The 19,064-nt window shown below is 57.2% G+C and overlaps 2 protein-coding genes across 10 annotated transcripts in view; both read left to right on the top strand.

Annotated features, from left to right (window-relative positions):
- The window catches only part of Cux1 (cut like homeobox 1), a 335,152-nt gene extending 330,360 nt beyond the window's left edge, over window positions 1-4,792 (top strand). For all 4 annotated transcript variants that reach the window (XM_076560949.1, XM_076560948.1, XM_076560947.1 and 1 more), the window contains exons 19-23: window positions 786-869; window positions 1,693-1,749; window positions 2,332-2,412; window positions 3,800-3,864; window positions 3,978-4,792. In XM_076560949.1, coding sequence (XP_076417064.1) covers window positions 786-869; window positions 1,693-1,749; window positions 2,332-2,412; window positions 3,800-3,864; window positions 3,978-4,044 — 354 coding nt within the window. In that variant the 3' untranslated portion in view covers window positions 4,045-4,792. The remainder of the gene's footprint in view (window positions 1-785; window positions 870-1,692; window positions 1,750-2,331; window positions 2,413-3,799; window positions 3,865-3,977) is intronic.
- Window positions 4,793-6,491: 1,699 nt separating this feature from the next.
- Sh2b2 (SH2B adaptor protein 2) overlaps window positions 6,492-19,064 on the top strand; it is a 30,895-nt gene continuing 18,322 nt past the window's right edge. For 3 of the 6 annotated variants that reach the window (XM_042268057.2, XM_042268056.2, XM_076561336.1), the window contains exon 1: window positions 8,183-8,513. The gene's annotated coding sequence lies outside the window, so the exon portion shown is untranslated. Of the gene's footprint in view, window positions 6,597-7,053; window positions 7,241-8,182; window positions 8,514-19,064 lie in introns of those variants that run through there. The other 3 variants (XM_076561335.1, XM_042268055.2, XM_006971264.4) reach the window with 3 other exon arrangements.

Below are 19,064 nucleotides of genomic sequence, written 5' to 3'. Positions count from 1 at the left end.
CTAGCCATATAGACAAGCTTTAGTTCAAGAGAGAGACCCTGCCTCAATGAATAAGTGGAGTATAATGGAGGTAGACTGCTGACCTCAGGGCCTCTATGTGTGCACACATACACGTGCATGTACACACACACACACACACACACACACACACACACACACACACACACACACACACACACACACGAAATTTAAAAAAAAAAAAAATAGGAAGAGGGAGGGAGGAAGCTCAGACATCCATGGTCCTAAGACTCTTAGCCCAACAGCACCGTTCCTGCCCAATTGAAGCAAGAACCCTAACTAGGCCACTAGAGGGCGCCCAGGCTCTGCAAGACAGTGTGCCCGGCTCCAGGGTACTGTCTGCCCCTTTGACTCCGGGGTAACCTGCAAGCCTTCATCTAGCTCAGGGGCACTCACCTGTTGGGAAGCTGAGACAGGAGGATCATTTGAGGCCAGAAGTTCAAGGTTCCCCAAAACACACACACACACACACACACACACACACACACACACACACACACACAAATAAGCAAACAAAAAACCCACCCCCGTATACTAGGAACAACCCTGTCTTCTATCTTTTCTAAGATTTAACTCCCCAGAGGTTCTGTGACCCCAGCCTTGGGGCTGGGAAGTGAGGGGAGAGAACTCAAGACGCCCAGGCCTCTGACCACATTAGCATTGCCCCCCCCTCCCCCAGCTCTAATCTTCCCTTTCCTGAAGCCGGGATTCCCAAACCCGGTGACTGATGGGATCTCTCTGCCCCTCCCCACCCCCACCCCGTGCAGGGCAGTGGCAGTGACGATACTGAGCTACGGTACTCCTCCCAGTATGAAGAGCGCCTGGACCCTTTCTCCTCCTTCAGCAAGAGGGTACGTGAGCAGGGACTCCGGGACTGGGGGTGTAGCTCAGGGGCAGAGGGCCTTCCTGGAATCCTCCAATGAGGGTCTGGGGGCGTGACGCAGCCATAAAGCCCGCGCCTGCCGTGGGTGAGGCCCTGGGTCCCACCCACAAAGCATCATCCTCTGCCCCATGTGCCATCTACTCGTGCATACCACCCCTCCCCTGAACTCCCAGCCACCTCTGCACCCCCAGGTGTAATATCCATGCGAGGCCCAAGTGGTCATCTAAGCCGTGCGGTCGTGAACAGCGGCGGTTCTCGGTCTTCCTAACGCTGCGACCCTTTAACACAGCTCCTCATGTTGTGGTGACCCCCGACCATAGAATTATTTTCATTGCTACTTCATAACTGTAATCTTGCTACTGTTACAAATCGTGAATGTAAATATCTAATACGCAGGATGGTCTTAGGCAACCTCTGGGAAAGGTTCTTTGAACCCGCAAAGGCGTTGTGACCCCCCAGGTTGAGAAGCACTGGTGAACAGGTCGACCCAGGGTACACGTGCAGATCAGCAAAGGGGTCACAACTCCCCGTGACAGATGGTGACAGGTGCCACCCCGAGCTCCCCCGTCCTAGACTACAGAAGCCATGCCCATAAAGAGCTTCCCTATAGGTAGAAAGAGCTGCTGGACGGAGGCCATAGGCCGCCAGAGGAACCCAGGCTGTCATGGAATGCCACACCAGATTAGGCATCCAGGGAGTCAGTCCCCAGGAGCTCCCTAGTGCTGTAAAGTGACGTCAGTATTCAGGCAGCCTTGCAGTGTGGGACCCTTTCTTCATGTCTCTGTCCTCAGGAGCGGCAGAGGAAGTACCTGGGCCTGAGCCCCTGGGACAAGGCCACACTTGGCATGGTGAGTCCACATCCCTGTGCCCACCTATGTCGTACCCGTGTCTTTGACCTTTAGCCCCTTCTGAAGAAGCCCCCGGGTCACACAGACCCTCTAGGACACCACCTCTGGGAGAGCTCCTCAGGTAGCATCGGTGCCTGCAGTTTCTGGATGGACCTGCAGGGGGCACCCTTCGCCGGGAACTGTATCCAGGCCTGGGCGTCTGTGGCTCTGCAGATAAAGGGTTTGCTGAGGACCTGAGTGCGAGTCACAGTACCCGTGGGAAAGAGTCTGATGCCATGGCGAGCATCTTTGCCCCAGCACTAGGGCGGTGCTTGTGGAAATGTGGGGCTTGCTGTCTGGCCAGCCTAGGCCACTCTGAGCTCCAGGTTCTCGGAGACACCCTGTCTTAAAAGAAAATAAAAAGAGTTGATCCAGGCATAGTGGTAGCACTGGAGAGACAGAGGCAGGCAGATCTCCGTGATGAAGCTTCCACAGGCGTGTGCACACAAACACACACGAAGAAATCGCCTCTGTAGCCTGCAGACCTCTGAGGGAAGGAGCACAGCGCAACCCCGCCCCACCTACCCCCTTGTTCCCCTGCAGGGGCGTCTGATTCTCTCCAACAAAATGGCTCGCACCATCGGCTTCTTCTACACCTTGTTCCTGCACTGCCTGGTCTTCCTGGTGAGCATGCGCCGTGGACCAGGGCTGTCTCCAGGCTCTTCTGGGCAGCAGCGCACTGTTACTGTGTGGAGGACTTCCAGAGCCCCCCCCCCCCCCCCCGTGCCTCATCCTCAGCTCTGGCTCACTCCGCTCCCCTCCCCAACTCCAAGGTCTTCAATTTAATTTAGAGATAAGGAACGCCCCAACATCGGGGCCCCTGGCTGGAGCACAGCTGAGCCACTTTGGAGAGGAGGCCAGTCCTGGAAGGGCTTTGTGGGAAGACTGAGCGAGGAACTAGGCATGCAGATGGAGAAGGCCTGTCATCCCAGCCACTCAGGAGGCTGAAGCTGGAGGATCACAAGTTCAAGCCCTGTCTGGGCAGCATAGCATGTTCAAGGACATTCAGGACACCTTAAGGAGGCCTTTTCTCAGAAAGTAAAAAGAGGGCTAGACATAGAGTTTAGCAGTGTGGCACCTCCGAGATCCCCCAGTGAGGGGCTGGGGTGTGGCTCAGTGGTAGAGCCCCTGCCTAGAATCCCTCAGTGAGGGGCTGGGGTGTAGCTCAGTGGGAGAGCACCTGCCTAGAATCCCTCAGTGAGGGGCTGGGGTGTGGCTCAGTGGTAGAGCCCCTGCCTAGAATCCCCCAGTGAGGGGCTGGGGTGTGGCTCAGTGGGAGAGCACCTGCCTAGAACCCCCCAGTGAGGGGCTGGGGTGTGGCTCAGTGGTAGAGCCCCTGCCTAGAATCCCCCAGTGAGGGGCTGGTGTGTGGCTCAGTGGTAGAGCACCTGCCTAGAATCCCCCAGTGAGGGGCTGGGGTGTGGCTCAGTGGTACAGCCCCTGCCTAGAATCCCCCAGTGAGGGGCTGGGGTGTGGCTCAGGGATAGGATGCCTGCTTAGATGTGGGAGGCCCTGGGTTCCATTCCCAGCACTGGTGGGAGGTTAAGGCAGGAAAAGAGCAGGCCTAACTAGACCCTCAGGGAACAGACAGTTGGCTGCACAGAGGAGAAGGCCCATGTGCACTGTCTGCCCAGGTAGAGACAGTTTATAGTCAGTGGGCTGAGGGCAGTCTAAGGATATAGGGCTGGTGATGCCTCCATCCACCAGACAGGGAGAATAGGTGGGAACTGTATGCACAGAAGGCTTCAGCATCAGGAACCACTTCTCCCTACTAAACATAGCAGAAGATAGCCCCAGGGCTAGCCTGGTCTCCAAGTCTCTTATTGAATATGCCCACAGTGTTAGGAGAGTAACTCAAGTAGCTCTGTGTCTGCTCCTCTCTAAGCATCTATAAAGTAGGTTGGCTCAAGAGTGTCTCCAAGGCCACCCGCCCCAGGACCTAACATCTGTAGGCGGCCATAGGAGTTGTCATGAGGCAGGCAGCTAGCTCACGGTGTCTCTCCCTGACCAGGTGCTCTACAAGCTGGCATGGAGTGAAAGCGTGGAGAGAGACTGCGCCGCCACGTGCGCCAAGAAGTAAGGCTGTCCCCCGGTCCCCCCCACACCTGGAGCCAAGCCCCCCCGAACAGCTCCCCTCCCAGAGTCCCCCGCCCTGCGCTCACCCATCTTCCTCTACGCTGTTCCCTCAGGTTTGCCGATCATCTGCACAAATTCCACGAGAGTGACAACGGAGCGGCTGGCGACTTATGGCAGTGACACCCAGGCTCGCCCGAGGAGTGTTGGCTGCATCCCCCGTCCCTGCTTGATCAGCTGCTTCTAATGACATGCCGCCCCCCCCCAAAAAAAAATCCCCACGGAAACTGTCTCTGTCCTCAGCCAATAGTTGCCAGATGCCCCAGAGAGCCAAAGGACCCCTAGCACCCAGCTAGGCGGGGCCCCTGAGGCTCCGCCCTCAGTCTAGTCACCTGACCTAGGCTCCACCCACATCAGGACCTCTAGCCCTGGTGGCCGAGCCTCCTGACTGTGATACAGATGTCATCTGGCATCCCTATAGGCTCCCTTAGGAGCACACCCACACCCCGAAATAGGTGGGCGGCTCTTCTAGGCCAGCAGGCTTTTCATCTGCCCCGTTCCTCAGGGGGGCAGAGGGTTGACACAACCTCACTGCCGTCCCCCAGACAGGGAGCCCCACAGAGGGCGGGATGGTTTCCACTACCCCCTCCCTGCACCCCGTCCATGATTTGAGTTCTTCTTGCTTCTTTAGCAAAGTGTTCTGGTTTCTAGAAGAGGAAGTCTCCCCCAACAAAGCTCCTGTGCCTCAGGCACTTCAGACCACAGTCTGAGAGGCCCCAGGAAAACTAGTCCGGGGCCACGACAGCCAGGCCACCTCGCAGGGCCTCGACAGCCAGGCCACCTCGCAGGGCCGCGGGCAGATCTTCCTCAGCTGGATGTGATGCTTTTCTTCAGCTTTGCATGTTTGAAATAAAGACCCATCGCAGCCACAGTGGGGCCTTGTGTTCTGTGACTCCTCAGCTAGACACTGGGTGTCTCAGAGGGTGGTGGGTACCTGTAGCCCCACCTCCTGGAGCTCACCTGGCATGTAGATAGGATCTCTCCCATTCTTCCTACCCCCCAGAGTGCTATGAATGTGTCCAGAGCTGTGTTGGAACCCAGACCAGAGTGAGTCTGTTGAGTACACCCCATCCAAACCAGAGATCTAGTCTTTTATTCCCAAGCTACCTGTGGATCTAACTCAGTGTTACACTCTGCCTAGAATCCTCCAGGAAGGGGTTGGGAGTGTGGCTCAGTGGTAGAGCCCCTGCCTAGAATCCCCCAGTGAGGGGCTGGGGGTGTGGCTCAGTGGTAGAACACCTGCCTAGAATCCCCCAGTGAGGGGCTGGGGTGTGGCTCAGTGGTAGAGCACCTGCCTAGAATCCCCAGTGAGGGGCTGGGGTGTGGCTCAGTGATAGAGCACCTGCCTAGAATCCCCCAGAGAGGGGCTGGGGTGTGGCTCAGTGGTAGAGCCCCTGCCTAGAGTCCCCCAGTGAGGGGCTGGGGTGTGGCTCAGTGGTAGAGCACCTGCCTAGAATCCCCCAGTGAGGGGCTGGGGTGTGGCTCAGGGGTAGAGCACCTGCCTAGAGTCCCCCAGTGAGGGGCTGGGGTGTGGCTCAGTGGTAGAGCCCCTGCCTAGAATCCCCCAGTGAGGGGCTGGGGTGTGGCTCAGTGGTAGAGCCCCTGCCTAGATCCCCCAGTGAGGGGCTGGGGTGTGGCTCAGTGGTAGAGCCCCTGCCTAGATCCCCCAGTGAGGGGCTGGGGTGTGGCTCAGTGGTAGAGCCCCTGCCTAGAATACCCCAGTGAGAGGCTGGGGTGTGGCTCAGTGGTAGAGCACCTGCCTAGAATCCCCCAGTGAGGGGCTGGGGTGTGGCTCAGTGGTAGAGCACCTGCCTAGAATCCCCCAGTGAGGGGCTGGGGTGTGGCTCAATGGTAGACTGTTACCTAGTTTGCACAAGGCCCTGAGTTCAATCCCCATCCCAAAAGAAATATATATATATATATATATATATAAATTTATATATATATTTGAATATAAATGTATATATTCATTCCCAGCAGTCAGAATGCTGGAGTAAGAATCATTACTTCATGGCCAGCCTGAACTACAACAGCAGCAATGTCTCATAAAAACCACACGTCACAGAGTGCTCATCAGTTAGTCAGACCAGCCATGGCTGAGAGCCTGACATGTCCCAACCGGCTCATGTCAGCTCCTGGGGAGTTCCTGCTTCCATTTCTGGGTGCCCCAGAGCCTCTTCCTCTTGGCCCCTGCTTGCCACGCCCACCAAAGCCATCACCCTCCAGGGCTCTGAGGCTTTCACAAAGCAAGGCTCACAGGGCTCTCTCCGTGTCAGGTTTATTCCTGAGCTCTCTGTGGCCTCTGCATCCAGGGAGGCCCCTCCTTCAGGGCCACCATCAGCAGGGTCCCCTTATCATCTGTCCTATCTGATCTCCAAAGCCCCAAAGCCTTCTGCCCTCGGGGGGCCAGGATGCACCTGTCACCCCTGACCTTCATTCCAATCTCCACGACAGCTGCTCTTAGCCAATCACTACACACACACACACACACACACACACACACACACACACACACACACACACTTCTGTATCTCCTGTGAGTTCCTCATGTGAGCCAGGTTCACTCCTCACTTCCTTCTCCAGGGGAATTAGAACCGTTGTCTTGGTTCCCACCCCAGAGTCCTCTCCGGCCACTGACAGCCCACCATCAAATTCAAGCCACAGCTCAGAACCGGGTGAGTCCCCTTTGGTGGCCCAGCCTTCCCTCTCCCCAGACAGTGGGCTCCACCGCCAGACCACCCAGGGACACAATTCCTCTCCCTCCTCTATCCCACCCTTCCTGACTCCATTCACAAGACTCCTGGTTCCCAGCCAGGCAACTGGACCTGTGCACAAGTCCAGTCAATGGCTGGATCACAGCCTAAGCTTTCCTGAAGTGTTGGCTGGCCAGGTCTAGAGACAGCTAGGGCAGCTGCTGGTCCATGTGTAGCAGCGAAGGGACAGGTACCCCGGCCTGACAGAGGTCTGGCTGGTTTCTGTGACCCCATTCCCCTGGAGGACAGCTCCCAGGATTCCAGGCGGCACATGAGAGGCTGGAGCAAGCCGGTTTCCATGTTCTCAGAGCACTCCACCTCTCCAATGTCATTTTCCCCCGTGCCACCCGTGATGATTCTAGGGAAGTTATCCGTGGATCTGACTTCCTGTGAGTGAACGGACTTTACAAAGGTCAGAGGCCACTGTGAGTGGGAGGAGAGCGCAGATGGGGACATCCAGGCAGATCACAGCCCGAGGTCAACACAGGGAGCTAACCAGGCACGCCTGGAGCGGAGGGAGAGCCGGGAGGCGAGAGCAGATGAAAGAGATGGCGTCCTCTGCAGAAGTAAGCCATAGGTCTCGTCTCCGAGCGTCCTAACACACCTGTGGGGTTTCGTTTCTTTTTGACTTGGGCTTATTGAGACAGGGTCTATGTAGCCCAGGCTGGCCTCCTGCCTCACCTTCCCCAGCGCTGGGGTGATACGCATATGTCAGCCGACCTGGCTCCTTCAGGAAGCCTGATCACAGGGACACGGCCTCCCTCCCCTCTGGAGGCTGGAGAGCGCCACCAGCAACGCTTACTTCTCCTGTAGTCAACCCAGAGTGAGAACTTCTCCAGTCCTCGGGCGACCTCAGGCACGTCACCTGGCGGGGCCGGTCTCCCCGACACCAGAGTAAAGTTGGGAGGCGAGGACCTGTGTGTAGGGGCTCTTCCCGGCCCTGAGCTCCCCGGCGATTTCCCGCACCGGGAGGGCCCGGGGATGGGGTGGGGGGCAGGGGGCGTGGCTCTCGGCTTCGGGATTCTTGAGAACCAGACAGACATTTCCTCGGTTGCGACATCTGGACCTCCTCGAGGCTCCCATTGTCCTCGCGGCGGAGGGTCGGCCTACAGCGCCCGCCCCTGTCTGAGACTCACAACCCGGGGACGGTTCCCAGGGTGTCCACGCCCGGGGTGGCCCACCACGCAGAACACCCTCCAACCGTCCCCTTGGGGCCCACCACCCCCCCAGGCTCCGGGAGACGCCCCGACGTGGGAGGGATTCCTAGGACTGGGCACCCGGGTCAGGTCTTTGGGCTCAGCCACCGTCCGGAGGAAGACAGAGCGCTTTGGCCGGCGCCACCGGGGCTCCGGAGAGGGCGCGGGGGCGGGGCGGGGGAGCCGGGGGCGGGGCTAGAGGCTCGCACCGCGTGGGCGGGGGGCGCGGCAGGGGCGGGGCCTGAGCCGGGAGGGTGGGCGTGTCGGGGCGGGGCTAGCGGTGGGGCGGGGCCCGGAGGCGCGCGCGGCTGGGGCCGGGAGGAGGGCCGGGGGCGCGGAGGGAGCCGCAGGGGCGCGCGGCGCGCGAGTCTGGGCTCCGAGCGCGCCGAGCTCGGGAGCCCGAAAAGGGAGAGAGAGAGCCTCGAGGGGGCTGCGCCGGGACCGCCAAGAGCGCACGAGCCTCGCAGGCTGCAGGCCAGAGAAGCGGGTGCCACCGCCACTGCCGCCGCCGTCACCACCGGCCACCAAGGGCCGAACTCCGGCCCGGAGGGCTATGCGCCGCCGGGTCCCGGCATCCCGGCTGCGGTCCGGGCAGCGCTCCTCCGGCGCCCCGGCCCGCGCGGCCGAAGCTGCGCGCCTGTAGGTACGGCCTGCTTGTCCTCAGCTCCCTGTCCCCATGGGTCTTTACCCCACCCGGGTGCCCGGCTGTCCCCGAAGGCGGGCGTGTGTGTGTGTGTGTGTGTGTGTGTGTGTGTGTGCGCGCGCGCGCGTGCGGTGTGCTCACCGCCACCCCGGGGCCGCACGCGCCCGGGTCCGAGCGTGTCGTCTTTGTGTGCACCGGGGAGGGAGGGGGACGCGCGACAGAGGGGCTGAGCCCCGCTGGGATCGGATCGGGGACCCACAGCCCTGGCGAGGTGGAGAGTAACGGGAAGCTCGGGCGGGGGGGCGGGGAGCAGCTACCTCCGGAGCAGCTGAGCCCGGTCCCCTCCTCGAACACTGGCCGGTTGGAGGGGCGAGCGCAGCTGGTCCCCTACAGGAAGGGATCTGAGGCTGGGGGGAGGGGACGTTCAGGTCTCTTCCCGGGTCTGGGAGGAGGTGGATCAACCCAGAATGAGGGTGATGGCTACACGCTGGGGTCTGGAGGGACCCCATCGGGGCCACAGTTACCTACCCCATGGGGAAGCCCTCCTTCCGGCCCAGGCCCCTTTCCCCACGGCCACCATTCGTGACCCGCCCACTCTGGAGCTCCGGAGCAGCCCGGGGTTCGAGAGGAGGATCGCGGAGGGTGACAGGCCGGCGCCTTTAAGAAGGGGCGGGTTAGTGCCCTCCATTCAGCCCCTTCGGCCTAGGCCATTGATGAACCTGTGAGCTGCGCGCTTAGACACCGCGCCAGGGATGCGGGCCGAAGCCAGGCAGAGGCTGGGACCCGCCAGGGTTTTCCTACCCCTCCACTCTCGCGTGGTCCCCTCGGTGGGGTCTTCGGGGTCAGAAGTCTGCAGTGACGAGAGCCTCGCGGGGTATCCCCCAAAGAGGCTGTGAACATGAATAAGCCAGAGTCTAGTTCACACGAGGTGGTGCAGGGGATGGGCTGTCAGGGCGTGTTGAACTTCATTTCTGCCCCTTCGTAAATTTTGTAAAATTTGCGTGTGTGTGTGTGTGTGTGTGTGTGTGTGTGTGTGTGTGTGTGTACGTCAGAGGACAACTTGCAAGAGTCCGTTCTTTCTTTGCGCCATATGGGTTCCAGGGACCAAACTCAGGTCCTCAGGCTTGGCATCAAGTGTCGTTACCCGCCGAGCCATCTTGTCAACCTGTTCTCTTCCCCCTGAGCTGAATATCTTGCATGCCAAATAAAATGGTATTTCTGCCGGGGAGCCTGCTGGAATTGTCCCATGCAGGGAGCATCCCTCTACTTGGGTAGCAGCCTAGATAAGTGGTTTCCCTAGGAATCTATGGGGTGGGGGTGGGGGGGAATCTGAAGCCCCTACCCTGTCTCATGAATATATCTCTTTTGGCTTCTAAGATCTTTGAAAAAAAGATTTACAAAATCCCATTAAGCTAGTGTGAGGTATCCTGGTTTTGTTTCTGTGTGTTGTTTGAGAACAGTCTCACAGTAGCCCTGGCTGGCCTGGAACTCTCTGTGTAGACCAGGTTGGCCTTGAACTCACAGAGATCTGCCTGTGTTTAAATTATTCTTAAATTACATTTATTGGTGTTGTTTGTGTGTGATGTGTGTGGGCACGTGTGCCTCACAGTACACCTGTGAAGATCAGAGAACAGCCCTGTAGACTTGGGTCTCTCCCACCTTTGTGTGGGTTTTTGAGGCAGGGTTGGTTTGATGGGGGCAGGGTCTCGGAGGGGGGCAGAGTTTCCCACCCGCTGCTTCTACCCATCTCCCTCTTAGTTCCTATAAGTAGCCTGCACACCCACCCTGGGAGGTGTGACTGTTGGCTGAGGACTGTGGGTCTGGGAAACAGAGAGTTAACACACACACTTTTCTTCCCCCAGTTGTGAAGAACAACAACAACAACGCTTTCCAAAGCCTCCAAGTCCCTGTCACCTACTTACTAGGAGTCCCCAAGGAGGACTTGGAACACACACTTGCCCCACCCCACCCCCAGTGCTGAAGGCAGGGACATCCAGCCAGTAGAGACTGGGCCTCCCAGGGCTAAGCCTTTGATCTCAACTGGCCCATGCCAAGCTCTGAGCGCCACAAAACATTTAGAGGAAGTGAGATGATCGGCCCAAAGTCCCTCAGCCCACAAGTCAGAGGCCTCCAAGCCACTTCTCCCTGGCAAGAGCTTAGCTTTGATTTTTTTTTTTTTTAATTTTTAGTACACTTATTTGGGAAGGGGCACCCTGCTGTGGAGATCAGAAGATAACTTTGGGAGTCTGTTTTCTCCTTCCACCACGTGGGTCCTCGCAATAACTGGGGTCATCAGACTTGGCAGCAAGCACTTTACCTAGCAGGTCATTCTGATAGACCTTGGGTTTTTTTGTTTTGGTTTGGTTTTCGTTTTGAGACAGAATTTCTCTGTGTGGCCCTGGCTGCTCTGAAACTCACTCTGTAGACCAGGCTGGCCTCGAACTTAGAGATCGGCCTGCCTCTGCCTCCTGAGTGCTGGGATTAAAGGTGTGCGCCACCACCACCTGGCATCCTTGTTTTGTTTTGAGACAGTCTCATGCAACCCCGGATGGCCTCCATCTCACTATTTTACCAAGGCTGGCCTTGAACTCCTGATCCTCTTGCTTTTACCTCCTAAATGCTGGGATCCCAAGCGTGCACTGCCATGCCCAAACCTGATTCTTGTTTCTTGCACCCTGGTAAAGCATGAGGGAGGGTTTTCAGGTGCTGTGAGCCTCCAGCCTGCAGTCCCCATGGGATCTGGTTAGTCTTAGAGCCTGCCGCTTGTCTCTCTTTGGCGGCCCATGTGGGGTCCCAGAGGCCGCCACAGTCCCCTGCTTCTAGTGAGGTCTCTTTCATTCTCACCTAGCTGAGTCTTTTTATGGCTGTGTTCTGTCCCCAGGGACAGCATGTGTGCCCTCAACATGAATTCAGGCGTGCACCTTTTTGGGCACAGTGAGCGGGGCATGGTGTGTGGGAGTACACTGTTTTCTTCCTCCGGGTGAGGTAGGTGGGACTGCACTCTGCAGACGCTTGTAACCCTCTGAGGATAGCGGACAAGTCCTCTGAAGTCACAGTCTGATGGGGGAAACAGGCCACAGGTCACTAATAGGGCCAGGGTAGCGGTAACCCTGGAGAAGAGGGGCTCTCCAGCCTCACACGGGCTGCAGGCTTGCCAGCTACTGGGACAGAGGAGTGTGGTGGGTGAGATGATGCCAGGCTGGATGCCCGGTGTCAGAGGAGATTAGAGCGAAGCCCAGGGCACTTTAGTTAGCGTCCGCAGCACCCAGAGTTCTGTCCTGCTCAGAACTGGGGGTCACAGGAGGGCAGTCTCAGGAGTCACTCACGTTGTGTGTCAGGATAAAACCACAACAGAGCAGCTGGGGAAATGGCTCAGGAGGTAAGAGTGTGTGCTCGCCACACACACGAGGAGCCAAGTCACATCCGCCCCAGAACCCATGCACGGCTATTCAAGCCTGTCATCCCAGATCTGGGGAAGAAAAGACACAGGAGAATCCCCAGGGCTTGCGGGCCAGCCAACCAGGCCAAATCTTCAAGACCCTCTCTCAAAAAATACGATAGAGAGGGACTGAGGAAGACACCTGATGCCAACCTCTGGCACGCATGCACACATGCACGCGCGCGCGCGCGCGCGCGCGCGCACACACACACACACACACACACACACACACACACACACACACACACACGGGACTGGGTCAGGACCCATGTGAAGCACACAGCACTGGAAGAGGAAGAGGCTGCTGAGCCCAAGCCAGAGCTGGAGAGGGGCTACCTCTGCTCTGCAGCTGCCCCCCCCCCTCATTCCTCCCCACACTACCCAAAGCAGGGTAGGGTGCGAGCCGGGCACGGGGCATCGGGAGCCAGCCGGAGCTGAGGAGCTGTCCAGCACAGGGCGCTCCTGAGGACAAACGGACCGGCCTTTGAGACGTCCCAGCCACCCCAGCTCCACGTGTGGTCCCCGTCCCCACCCGAACGCCTCTGGCCCTCCTTCCTGCAGGTCCCAGCTGTGGTCCCCCTGCTCTTTCCCAAAAAGCAGGTACTGGGTTCCCCCCTTCTGTACCCTTGAAAGAATTCAGCTAGAAATGAGAACTACAGGAAGGGACAGGCCTGGAACCTGGCTCTTTTCAAACACTGGGTCACCATATTGTGACTGACACTAAGGGGGATGGCCTTGTACAGACCCAGTTAGTGAGCCTCTGGGCACCCTTGCCGGAACCCCATCTCTTTGTCCAGGGGGGTGGAGAGGCCTTTGTTACAGGAAGACACTGTAGGAGAATGGGTTTCTGAAACTCACCTGGGCCCCGGTGTGAATATTTGATTTGTGGGGACTTGAGTGGGGGGACAAGTAGGGAGACTAGGGGAAAGGTCACTGTAGCCAGGCGCCAGAGTGCGCAAGAAGGGACTTAGAAAAGACATTTAGGGCCGGGCCGTGGTGGCACACGCCTTTAATCCCAGCACTCGGGAGGCAGAGCCAGGTGGATCTCTGTGAGTTCGAGGCCAGCCTGGGCTACAGAGTGAGAGCCAAAACAGGCACCAAAGCTACACAGAGAAACCCTGTCTCAAAAAAAAGAAAAAAAAGAAAGAAAGAAAGAAAGTAACAACATTTAGGAAATCGAAGCAGGGAGAACTTTAATCTCTAAACAAGTTACTTTTTCATCTGTATTTATTTTTTTTTTTTACAGTTACCTTGTTTCTGTCTGTGTACATGGGCCCATCTTGCTGTGTGGCAATCAGAGGCAACTTGGAAGAGTCAGTGATCTGTCTCCATTTGGGTCCCAAACTCAGGTTGTCAGCAAGTGACTTTACCTACTGAGCCGTCCATCTCACGGGCCCTGTTTATTTTTGAGACAGAGTCTCACATAAACCAAGCTGGCCTTCAACTTGTTAAGTTGCCAAGGATGGCCTCGAACTCATGAGCTTCCTCCTCCTTCTGCCTTCTGGGATTACAGGCATGCACCATCACACATGGCTACAAACTCTGAAGTTAGCATGCTCTGGCCCTCCATCTCAACAGATGGGGAAACTGAGGCCCCAGTAGGTGTAAGGGCTAAGAAGCAGAGAAGCAGGGATTCAGACCTAGTCCATGTGGTCCCTCCACTGCCCCAACGTGGATGGAGGGAAATGCTTGAGCTTAGTTATCTGTGGGACATGGGAGTGTTCTAGACTGCTCTAACAGATGCATTCCAAACATGCTCTTCTGGGCAGGCCATGGTCTAGGAAGAGGTCTCTGGGAGCTTGATGGGGAAGCACAACACTCAGAGAAAAGCCAGAACTACCCAGAGATCCCTGACACCCACATCTGTGAAGCAGCAGATCCAACGCTTTTTTTTTTCTTTTGAACCAAAAGAGGGTTTCCTGTAGCTGAGTACAGCCCTGCAGTCCTGATCTTCCTGCCTCAGCCTCCCATATGCTGGGGTTACAGGTGAAAGCCACCACTGCCTGGGGCATTTGATGCCGAGAACAGAACTCAAGGCTTCTCGGATGCTAGGCGAGGACTCTACCAACTGAGCTACAACCCCAACTGTCTTCATCTTTGTTCTGAGAAAAGGTGTTAAGTAGCCCAGGGTAGCCTCCAACTTGTTATATAGCCCAAGCTGGCCTTGAACTGGTCCTTCCATCGTCTCCACCTTCTGAGAGCTGGAGTTACAGCTGTTAGCCACCGTATACATACATACACCATGCATACACATGTGCAGGGCCGGGGGGCGGAACCCAGAGCGGTACGTGTGCTAGGCAAGCACTCTATTGGCCAGCTGCCATAGACTCTTAATCTACCTATAGTCCCAGCAGGCTCAAGAATGTGAAGGCCAGAGCTCATGCTGACTGCTACCCGATGCCAGCCAGCATCATGGGGTGGGGAAGGATGGGGAAATACCAACCACTTCCTCCCTCTGGCATGAGGGTCTGGTGCAGAGCCTGCCCTGTACATGTGGTCTCCCCTGAGGTGAGGTAAGGTGGCCCTGAGAAGCAATGTCCAGGCACCTGACGTTGCTGGTGAGGGCCACTCTGGGCTGGAGGAATGTGGTTGGGCTGCATGGAGAGAGATTCAGTAATAGGTGCAGCTGGAGCCACAGGAGGCTGGAATAAGCCTCTGCTGTCAATGGGAGGCTGAGTGGCCCGGGCCAAGCCAGGTCAGCCCTGGGAAGGGAGGACATGAGCAATCACGGCTGGGACTAGCTTCCAGGAAAGTCCTGTAGAAGAGAAGTCAAACTGTTCTTGGGTTGCGGTCGGGGAGGGGGGAGGCGAGGGGCCTCAGTTTCCCTATAATGAATGGCTCGTTGAAAGAGAGCACTGTCTCGCCTAAAAACAGATGCCCCTTCATTCTGGCCATCTCTTCCCCTCTTGCGCTTGGTGGTTCCGCACAAACTAAGTGGTAGCAGAAAGGGATCTCTTGCCTAATGTTGCCTGCGTCCTCTTGGCCACCGTATGCACATCGCACGCGGGCACTCTGGGTAGCAGGTAGATTGCACCCTGAGGAACCTCAGACTCCCGCCTTTCCCCTCCCGGGGGCATCTGTCGACTCCTGAGCAGGAAGGGTATCCAAGGGAGGCTGCTGTCGCCACGGCAAGGGTTTCCCAGAAACCTGAGCCTCCCGGGCAGGGGGCGTGGCCGCCGCATCTCCCCGCCCACCGAGCGCTGGATCGATTACTGCTCTGCCCATTAGCGCGCAGCAGCGGCGAGGCGGCCTCATCAATATTTTAAGGAATGACCAGGCCTTGGGGTCCGGAAATGCTCACTGCTGGCGGGGGTTGAAGACGGGCTTTTTTTTTTTTTTTAAACCCCCCCTTTCCGATTGTCAGCGCTATTTTTACTACCGGAAAGCCGTCCACCCCCTCCGCTGCCCCTGTCTGCGCCGTGATTCGGTCTGGGTGTCTGGCCTTGAGGTTAGTCAAGGCGGCGGTTTTGCAAGGCCGTGAGCAGGGGGGGACTCGGTCAAGCTACCTCTGCCGTGCCCCACCCCTCTGAAGCCCCCATCCCACTTAAGAACAACAAAGCCAAAAAACAGGCCCTGGGGGTAGCTGAGTCGATGAGGTACCTGCCTGTCATTCCAGGAAGATCTGGGTGTCCCCCCCTCCTCCAGCTGCCAATAAACGGGATGTGATGGAGCACACCTGTAATCCCAGTACTCGGTAGGCAGGAGCCTGGAGATGAAGAGATCAAGGTCATTCTTGGCAATATAGTGAGTTGGAGGGCAGCCTCAGCTACATGAGAGACTATTTCAAAGACAATAAAAGCCAGCATTTTTCCAGGCTGAGAAGCTAGTTAGGGCGGCTAAGCCCAGACAGATCCCATTGGAGTGAAGTGTGGAGGCTGGTGGACCTACCCAGTACCTGGGGTCCCACCACCTCTCACACCTTGGCCAGAAAGAAGGCTTTGTCTTTATCTCTACCCAAAGGGCGCTCTCTACCTGTCCCCAGTCCTCGTAAGGAGGCAGCTGGTTCTGTCTCCGATGTCCAGGGACTATACTTCTGTGTCTTAATCGGGCCCCTGCTCCAGCCCTCTATTATATTGATAGAGAAACTGAGGCTCCAGGGAACAGGGTCAGCATAGAGCACACTCCTCCCAGGGCTGAGTCACGAGGCCTCTTTGAGCACCCGAGGGCTGCAGGAGGAGACAGACACCCAAGGGTCCAGGGCCACAGGACATGTGAATTCCTGTCTAGTACAGAGAGAAACTTCCAGGAAAAGAGGCGGTTGGAGGCTGGGAGAAGGCTCAGTGCTTAAGAGCACTGGCTTTGAAAGCATGAGGACCTGAGTTCCAATCCCCAGCAGCTGGACGTGGCCACAGGCCCTGTGACGCAGTCCCTGTGACTCCAGTGCAGTGGGGTGTGGAGACGTGAGGATGCATGGGGTCTTGCTGGCTGCCAGCCCAGCTCCGGGTTCAGTGGGAGAGCCCTGTCTCAGTGAAATAAGGTGGAGAGTGATAAAGCATGATATGAACATCAGCTGTCTTCCACATGTGTGCATGTGCACGCGCGCGCGCGCACACACACACACACACACACACACACACAGAGAGAGAGAGAGAGAGAGAGAGAGAGAGAGGGATGGGGCCAGTAAGATGGCTCAGTGGGTAAAGGTGCTTGCTGCCAAGCTTTACCAACATGAGTTCAATCCCTAGGACCGACACAGTGGAAGGAGAGACCCGACTCCCATAAATTGTCCTCTGATTCCACACCTGTGCTGTGACACTGTGCGCGCACACACACAAATGTAACAATAAAAGGGGAGGCTCCACACACCTGAAGGCCAGGGAGGAAGGCCATCCAGGCAGAGACAGGAGGGAAGGGGTGATGGTGGCCAGGGGCTTCAATTCATAAACTGAAGCCAGCCCAGAGGGTCAGGGAGGATGACGATGTCTACCCTGCTTCCCCACGGTCTGAACCCACGATCGTCTGCACAGTAAATGATTTCACACACTGGCTGATCTCCACAGTGAGTAGAAACACCTCCAGGCTCTGCCCAGACTATGGAGCCCACTGTCTGGTCCTTTCAGGGAGGAGGGAAGCCTTTCTCTCCTCAAGTGGTGCTCAGAATTTGGGAAGGTCAGCCAAGGTCAAGGACTTCGTTTCCTCCCCAGATCCGGCCCCAGGGGCTGTTGGGAACAGTACTTCCTGGGCCCATTGGTCTGTGGTGGACAGCCTCACTCTGTCCTTCCCATGTGTGAGTCCTGGGCTCCCTCTCTGTAACTAGGTGTAGGGTGCTTGTTGGCCTCCCTTGACGACATTTGTTTCTCCATTTTCATTTTGAGATAAAATCTTGCCATATCACCCAAACTGGCCTGGAATTTTCTAGGTAGCTCAGAGTAACCTAAAACTTCCAATCCTCCTGCCTCAGCTTCCTAATGCTAGGATTATAGGCATGTGCCACCACACCCTGCTACCCCTGTTTTGGGTAGCCTGGGATGCAGGCACCTGTACGGATGGACGCCTAGACCCATACACTGCTGGCCTGCCGGGGGGCTGGGGAAGGGAAGCCAGAAAAGAGTTAGCCAGTCTCCTGCCCAATGGTGGCAGAGTCCAGTTTCCACCTGGCTTAGGTGGGATCCTACAAGGCCCTGTACTTCTTCCTTCAAAGGCTTTCACAAAAGCAAGCAGAGAGGGACAAAGGGAGCCTGAAAACCGCCTGCTTGTAGTGGCACACACTCGGGAGGCAGAGGCAGGTGGATCTCTGTGAGTTTGAGGTCAGCCTGGGCTACAGAGTGAGTTCCTGGACAGCCAGGGCTACACAGGGAAACCCTGTCTCAAGAAGAGAGAGGGGTGGGTCTTGAAACACAGTGCTGGGGCTGACCTCCTGGCAGCTCCCACACGGGCCCATACCTAGTCTGGCACCCATGCTCACCCACGCCATCATGTACAGAGCAGGAGATGGATGGCTTGCGGCTGGGTAAGCGCATGCATGGACTTGGGGCGGGCCCTCACGGGGCTAGCAGCGGCTCCGTCCTTCTTGGAGGCTATGGCGGTGGTGGTGGTGGCCTGGTGGGTGCAGCCGGCCTCTGCCCCCAAGGAATGCCTAATGCCAGCTAGGGAGATGGACTTAGAAGCATGCACAGAACACAGTGCAAGGGGCAGCTTGCTAGAAGACGCTCAAGAGGGGGCCGTGGGCACTCAGAGGAGACACTTGTGCCAGCCTGGGCAGGGGAGGTCGAGGAAGGCTTCCTAGAGGAAGAGGATTCATTATGGAAAGTGAATAGGAGTTGGGGAGCGAGTAAGGGTCCGGCCTGAGTTCTGCTCACGAGGGCCCCGGCACCCATCTCCCTCCGTCTTCGTGGACTTTGCACACCGCCCTCTGATCTCCAGAAGTCCTGATAAGTCCTGCGGCAGTCATTGCTCCTCCTGAGGTGCCATCTTTGTCCTGTCTATAGGTGTGAAGCCCCACACAGGCTTCAGGAAACCTGTCCCAGGCACTTCTGCCCTGGGTGGGTCCTGTACTTGATGCCTGCCCGGGCCCAAGGCTGCCCTAAGGAGGGAAGGGGTTCCCTTGTGCCCTCTGGCCCCGAGGATGCTGCTGAAACGGCCAACAGCTATTTTTCACCTAACGTTTAAATTACAGGGCTCAGACAACGGGGGAGATCTGCGATGGGGGTCCCAAGGGCTGTGGTGTGGAGGAGGGGCGGGCCCAGAGCCATGGGATCGACATCAGTGCCTCAGAAGGATGGGTGCTGCCCTCAACCACCCACACTAAACTGGCCTCTCCGATGGTGGTTGCCAGGGGAGGCCTGTGTCTCCCTACTTAATCTCCTTGGTTTTGGTTTTTTTTTGTTTGTTTGTTTTTTGTTTGTTTGGGTTTTTTTTTTGTGTTTTGTTTTGTTTTGGTTTGGTTTTTTTGTTTTTTTCGAGACAGGGTTTCTCTGTGTAGCTTTGCACCTTTCCTGGAACTCGCGTTGGAGACCAGGCTGGCCTCGAACTCACAAAGATCCGCCTGCCTCTGCCTCCCAAGTGCTGGGATTAAAGGCGTGCACTGCCACCGCTGCCACCACCACCACTAACTTAAGGACAAAGTTACCAAGGGAAAATGGATGGAAGGGCTGGAGATATGACTCAGTGGT

This window comes from Peromyscus maniculatus, chromosome 23 (assembly GCF_049852395.1).
Source record: "Peromyscus maniculatus bairdii isolate BWxNUB_F1_BW_parent chromosome 23, HU_Pman_BW_mat_3.1, whole genome shotgun sequence".
In the NCBI taxonomy this organism is placed as follows: Eukaryota; Metazoa; Chordata; class Mammalia; order Rodentia; family Cricetidae; genus Peromyscus; species Peromyscus maniculatus.
This window is presented reverse-complemented; position numbering and strand designations above follow the sequence as displayed.